Below are 5,997 nucleotides of genomic sequence, written 5' to 3'. Positions count from 1 at the left end.
GAAAATGACATTAAAACAGCATGCAATGGAATCAAAAAGTTAGTAGTTAGAGAAGATCAGACATATTATAAATGAAACCATTATTGCATATGAGATGAAGACACGAGTAGAAGAAATTAATAGAGACAAAGACACATTTGTGTTTTTTAACTACAAAACAAAAACTTGTTAATACTAGAAAACAAAGTTTTTGAGTGGACTGGGTCTCACTTATGGACTCCCCTGACACAGATCGGTCACAGTTCACTTATTCCTAGAGAAAACACTATTATTTGATATACAGAGGAAGAGAAGGAACGCATTTAAGTATCCACTGTTACTCTTTTGACCCTTTTCATTTACAATAATACTATTCATCAATCTAACATCAGTTCCAGTTATCTCTGGCAGGCTTCTATTAATATTTACACAACTTCATTTATTTTTAAATTCAAATATTATGATTACTAGTCATATGAAACATACCATTAGGTTCATTATCAATCAAACCCCAGTCTAAACATCTTAAGACTGTTCTCAAATCAATAACACAACATTAGAACCTAAACTCAAGATGATGATTAAAGAAGCCAAGTATATGATTGAATGATTTTTCTTTTCAGTAAGTAAATGAGAAAGGTCGCAGTAGCTACAGGAAGCTACATGTCCATGTATATAATATTTCAATTTTTAAGTTCTACAGTCGACATCGAATCCAGCACCAGTCCAACCTCCTCTGCCTTTGTTGTTCATGATTCCAGTTCCTCTTCCCCTTCCTTGAATCTGAGGTTTCTTTCTCGATTTTGATTCTCCTTCCGCTGTGGCTGGTCTCTGTCCATGTTCTTTACCTCCCTTCTCCTTCCCTTCAGTTTTTTCCGGGTGAGTCTGATTAGCATTGGCTGCTGCTGGTGAGCTACTGTCTAGTACAGATTTAGTCTCCGGTTCATGGACCTAATAATATTAGGCTAATATGGAACACAGTCAGAAATATTTAACATCTTTCATGCATCTACTTATCGCCAAGCAAATAGAACTGATACTCATGCACCGTGTGCGAAGAATTAGCCATTGTTAGCAACATATATTCATGCAGGAATTGATCAGTTCCTCTATTCTAAGAATAAGTTGAATTATGAGAAACAAAAGGAATGTAAACTAAGAAGAAGAGAGTAAATCAAACCAGCCGTTGCATGATGGAAACCACTAAGAAGTGAAACTTGCTTTACCAGCTTTCTTAGGACCAGCAAGCAGTGAGTTTCATTTCCATGGTGAGGTTTCCAAATTCCCTTTCGACCATCTCTTATTTTTGAATAGTTCTCCTCAATGTATCGAAGTATCAAGAAAGCTCACTAACAATAAGTTTCATCTTCTCAATAAACAAGTACATCCAGATTGCCAGTATTATCTACGACACAGTGAGAAGAATGGTACATTGATAGAGAGAGATCTCAGATTCGCAATATGCACACTACATTCCTTTCAGAGACAACCAAATCAATCAAGCATATTAGAGAAAAAGAAAATCAGAAACCACTGAAGAACAACACATAGATCGAGAGAGAGAGAGTAATTGCTAGGATTACCTTCTCTGTGTAGGCAATAACTGGCGCTTCTTTTGCAAGTCCATCCGGACCTATCTCTGCCTTCAGCTTTGGATCCGAAGCCATCATCTACTCCTCGTAATCAAATTTCTTCACATTATTCAGACTCTGGATCCAGGAAAGTACTGTGCTACTGGATGAACCTGAGAATTCTCGTCCCGTATTCTGACCGCGAAACAAATGTTTAAAGTTCGTTAAATTTCCACCCAAGACTCAACGTTCCGTTCTTAACGCCGTTATTACTGTGAAATGTCGGTTATACCCCACCTCCTATTCATTCCCATTTAAAATCTGACTTGGGTATATTTTTACGGAGGTGTCACGTGCTACTCACGTTCTGTTCAACCCTAAACCGGTTTGACTAATAACTAGTACTTCGCTTCGGTATATACGCCCACGAGTTTTGTTCAGCAAACAAAACGGCAAGCAGTTTAAAACCAAAATTATCCTCGGCAACAAGAAACGACAAGCAGTTTAAAACCAAATCAAAACTCCAGAAGATCAATCAACAAACTAAAAACACACACACACACAACATTCTTGAGTTCCTACAAACTGGGAAAAAGATTGAAAAAAAAACACAAAGATACAGTGAGAAAGGTAATGAAGTGATTCACTCAAAAGAGACTTTATGAGCATTTTCAGGAGCGAGAAGATTTGAGAAGCTCTTGAACAGCATCCATGGTGGGCATCGCTGGAATAGCTCCTCTCTCTGTTACTGTGATGGCTCCACAAGCGTTTGCGAATAGAAGCGCCTCTCTTAGTTTCTTCTCATCCTGCACATCTCACAAAATGTACGTACCTTAGTTCACAAGCCATAGAAGAAGATATTTAAATGAAAGAGATAAGTAAGTACAGTGAGAAGAGTGAGATCAGAAGCTAAGCTGTTTAATAGACCGCTCACGAATGCATCTCCTGCACCGGTTGTATCAACCGCTTTCACTTTCACTCCACCAACTCTACCTTTAAACTCCTACAAGATAATAAAGCTACCAAAAATAAGTAACCTAATAATATATACACAGCCTGAGTGTATGTAAAATGATATAGACAAGCAAACCTTAGTGTAGTATCTACAGCCATTAGGTCCTTCTGACACAACAAGAAGCTTAAGATTGGGATGAAAGAGCTTTTGCAACACAACTTCATCACTATAAGGATCATCTCCACCAGTCAGGAATGTAATCTCGTCCTCACTGATCTGAAAATTCCCAGACAAAGACTTTGTATGTCATTTTCAGTACTAGTAATGATCTGAACTGGGGAGTGCATCATCGTACCTTAATAACATCAGCTAGATCCCAGATACTCATGATCTCTTTCCTTGCAGCTTCCTCTGATGGCCACAATGGTAACCTCAAGTTGGGGTCATAAGACAAGAGACTCCCTGCGGCTTTAGCGATTTTCATAGCTGCAAGATGAGTCGAGCGGCAAGGTTCCTTGATCAAACTGATTGATCCGTAATGAAAGATCTTGGCCTGTAACAAGTCACTGGACTTAGTCCTCATTGGTATAAATATGGATCAAAAGAGGGATGGAACTCCATAACCTTTACCTTTTGGATTAGGTTCTTGTCAAGCTCAGACTCGGTAAGAAGCATATCAGCACTCGGGTGTCTGAAGAACAGAAACTCCCTCTCTCCATCAGCTCTTAACGTAACAAAGGCGAGAGCAGTACGTGCTTTGTGGTCGAATCTCATCCCAGAGTTATCCACATTGTTCAGCTTTAGAATCTCAGCTAACATTTTTCCAAACTCATCATCACCAACCTAGATTTTGAAAACGAAGATTAGATTTCAAACAGCGATTTGGATTTGGTTGATAAAATCATCAAAAACCTTTCCAACGAAAGCAGAGGAGCCACCGAGTCTAGAGACACCAACAGCAACATTGGCAGGTGCACCTCCTGGAGCTTTCTTGAAAGCTGGTGCTTCAGCGAGCGAAACACCTCCCACCGTTGGCACAAAATCGATCAGCATTTCACCGAAACAGACCACGAGAGTCTCTGAACGTCCTGTCTCGATCGTTAGTTTCTTGAGATTACCTGTTATCAGAAACAAAGTAAAGATTAAACACTTGTCGCGGTACAGAGACATATATAACCCAAGGACAGAGAGATCTATAGAAGCATAACCCAAGAAGAGATATATCATCAAAGATCAAAGCTTTATAGAGACACAATCAAACCCAGAAACTTAAAAAATTCCATTAACCCAGTTCGAATCCAGCTCGATAAAGATCATTCAACGGCGTCAGATCAAGAACAGACGAAGAGTGAACAAAAAGATCTCTAACGAACCTGAGATGGCTTTCTCACCCATGATCTTCAGATTCGAACACACAGAAAGGGATCTACGAGGAAAACAGAGAGAGAGAGAGATCAGAGGAGAAAGATTTGAAAATTCGTGTGCTTTTGTTTTCGGTAATTGTTAGTAGAGATCAAGAGACGAAGTTGGTTATGTATTAGTATATAATGACGTCACCACATTTGTGAATATTAATCCTGTCTAATACCCAAAATTAAAAATAAACACTTTACAGCTCGTGTGACGACGGTGTGTGTGTGTGTGTGTGTGTGTGTGTGAGTGTCAAATTTAATATGGGACCGACAAAATAGATTAGAAGGGTTAAATCTCTTTGGTAAATGGAAAGGACATAAATGTTAAATATTTTGCTACGTGCTCTCCAAGTGAAATTCTTAAAAACCTAATACGGTATTCTTTATATATGTATTTAAAATAAAATGTTTCTGTTTTAGATTTCTTATATTTAAATGATTAATATTTCAATTTTAGTTAATATTTATGTATTTACTCTTTATAATAAGAAATTTTCAGATAATAAGTGCAAAATATTAATATTAAAAAGGAAAAGGAAAATTATGTTATGTTACTGAAATAAAAAAAAAATAAAGTTAAAGGTAATTAGTAAAGAAAATAGTTATTATATTTTACTAGGTATGAAATAGTCAAACCACCAATTTTTTTTTAAATGGATGGAGTAGATTTAATTGATTTGAATCGTTATTAATATAATTAAATTATATAACTATAATCTATACTATTATTTGCGAAGTAAATTTTTGGAATCGAGCTCTCACGTTAAAAGTTAGAGCGGCTAATATCTATAATACCCTTAATGAATTTTCTAAATAATTAATTATATAATCAAAAACGAATTTTAATTAATAATATTAACTTTTTGGAAAATAAGATAAGTCTTATATATTGTGTTGTTATCTTAAAACATATTTTTCAATTATAAAATTTAAAAATAAACTATAAAACAATTATAATAAATTCAGTGGTTAAAATCAATGTTATCTTTAATAAATTTTAATTAATTATACTATTATTTGCGAAGTAAATTTTTGGAATCGAGCTCTCACGTTAAAAGTTAGAGCGGTTAATATCTATAATACCCTTAATGAATTTTATATATAATTAATTATATAACCAAAAACGAATTTTTATTAATAATATTAACTTTTTTAAAAACAAGATAAGTCTTATATATTGTGTTGTTATCTTAAAACATATTTTTTAATTATAAAATTTAAAAATAAAATATAAAACAATTATAATAAATTCAGTGGTTAAAGTCAATGTTATCTTTAATAAATTTTAATTAAACATATATATTTAATTAGATTTTTGTCATATATATATATATATGTTTGATTTAATTTTTTTGAAAACATAAATAATAAGTTATTATGATGATTTTTAAATTAATAAAAAATAAACTAATAAATATTTGTTAAACGATTAAGCCCGCATATGCGGGCAAGACACCTAGTTATGATTATATATACAGAGGTGAAAATTGCGTGTTTAATATGGCATGCAACATGTTTTGGATGTTTTTCTATTTTCCCGCCAACTCCGTTCAGAAAGGAGTAATCCTCGATCTTTGAATGATATATACAAACTTTACGTTCCTGATTTCTCTTTGTAGTTGTTGTCATGTCTTTTGTGTTAATTGGGTATTCCTTTTTATTAATTTTCATGAAATCGAATGAGGGGACAATTTTGCAAGATAATTACATGCTGATAGTTGCTTTTATTAAACTAATAATAGCAACGAGAGCAATTGATAGGGACAATACCTTTATTTCTTAAAAACTTGAAAAACGCCTGCCAGAGTTGACTTGCTGCAAAGAGGCAAAGTAGGTGTGACTGGGTGCGTGTAAGCTTGATTCCGGTTTATCTCAGTCTAATACGGGTTACCTACTTGTAGTTAACCGGTTGCGATAAAAAAAGACAATTACATGATGATAGTTGGTTTATTGAATTAATAGAAACGAAAGCAATTGATGGAGGCAATACCCTAATTTTTTAATAATTGAAAAACTAATTATACTACCTGCCATGCCCTGCCAAAGTTGACTTGCTGCAAAGTGACTAAGTGGGATAAAA

The 5,997-nt window shown here is 34.6% G+C and overlaps 2 protein-coding genes across 3 annotated transcripts; both read right to left on the bottom strand.

The window, feature by feature from the left end:
* Positions 1-669: 669 nt before the first annotated feature.
* LOC111201545 lies at positions 670-1,646 on the bottom strand. Its single transcript, XM_022693816.1, has 2 exons — positions 1,563-1,646; positions 670-930 (listed from the first exon to the last, which is right to left on the bottom strand). The coding sequence occupies exons 1-2, from the start codon at positions 1,644-1,646 to the stop codon at positions 670-672; spliced, it is 345 nt and encodes a 114-aa protein (XP_022549537.1).
* A 362-nt stretch (positions 1,647-2,008) lies between these two features.
* LOC106398322 (probable fructokinase-7) lies at positions 2,009-4,097 on the bottom strand. Of its 2 annotated transcripts, none has more exons than XM_013838901.3 (7): positions 3,879-4,097; positions 3,418-3,623; positions 3,136-3,348; positions 2,861-3,058; positions 2,641-2,781; positions 2,437-2,553; positions 2,009-2,356 (listed from the first exon to the last, which is right to left on the bottom strand). In XM_013838901.3, exons 1-7 carry the CDS (start codon positions 3,898-3,900, stop codon positions 2,222-2,224), a joined length of 1,032 nt encoding a protein of 343 aa, XP_013694355.2. In that variant the 5' UTR covers positions 3,901-4,097; the 3' UTR covers positions 2,009-2,221. The 2 variants fall into 2 exon arrangements, with proteins under 2 accessions (XP_013694355.2, XP_013694362.1); XM_013838908.3 differs by having other exon boundaries at positions 3,897-4,037.
* Between the last annotated feature and the right edge of the window lie 1,900 nt (positions 4,098-5,997).

Source organism: Brassica napus, chromosome A10 (assembly GCF_020379485.1).
Source record: "Brassica napus cultivar Da-Ae chromosome A10, Da-Ae, whole genome shotgun sequence".
NCBI lineage: Eukaryota > Viridiplantae > Streptophyta > Magnoliopsida > Brassicales > Brassicaceae > Brassica > Brassica napus.
Note: the sequence above shows the minus strand (reverse complement) of the source record. Positions and strands in the feature narration are given on the sequence as shown.

What these genes read in the sequence shown, in the direction of transcription:
- LOC106398322 (XM_013838901.3), bottom strand. Translation starts at nt 3,900, where the DNA reads ATGGGTGAGAAAGCCATCTCAG. An exon ending in ACAAGAACCTAATCCAAAAG is followed by an intron (nt 3,059 to 3,135) that starts GTAAAGGTTATG and finishes GACTTGTTACAG; the next exon opens with GCCAAGATCTTTCATTACGG. An exon ending in ATCTAGCTGATGTTATTAAG is followed by an intron (nt 2,782 to 2,860) that starts GTACGATGATGC and finishes GGGAATTTTCAG; the next exon opens with ATCAGTGAGGACGAGATTAC.
- LOC111201545 (XM_022693816.1), bottom strand. Translation starts at nt 1,646, where the DNA reads ATGGCTTCGGATCCAAAGCTGAAGGCAGAGATAGGTCCGGATGGACTT. An exon ending in TTATTGCCTACACAGAGAAG is followed by an intron (nt 931 to 1,562) that starts GTAATCCTAGCA and finishes TAATATTATTAG; the next exon opens with GTCCATGAACCGGAGACTAA.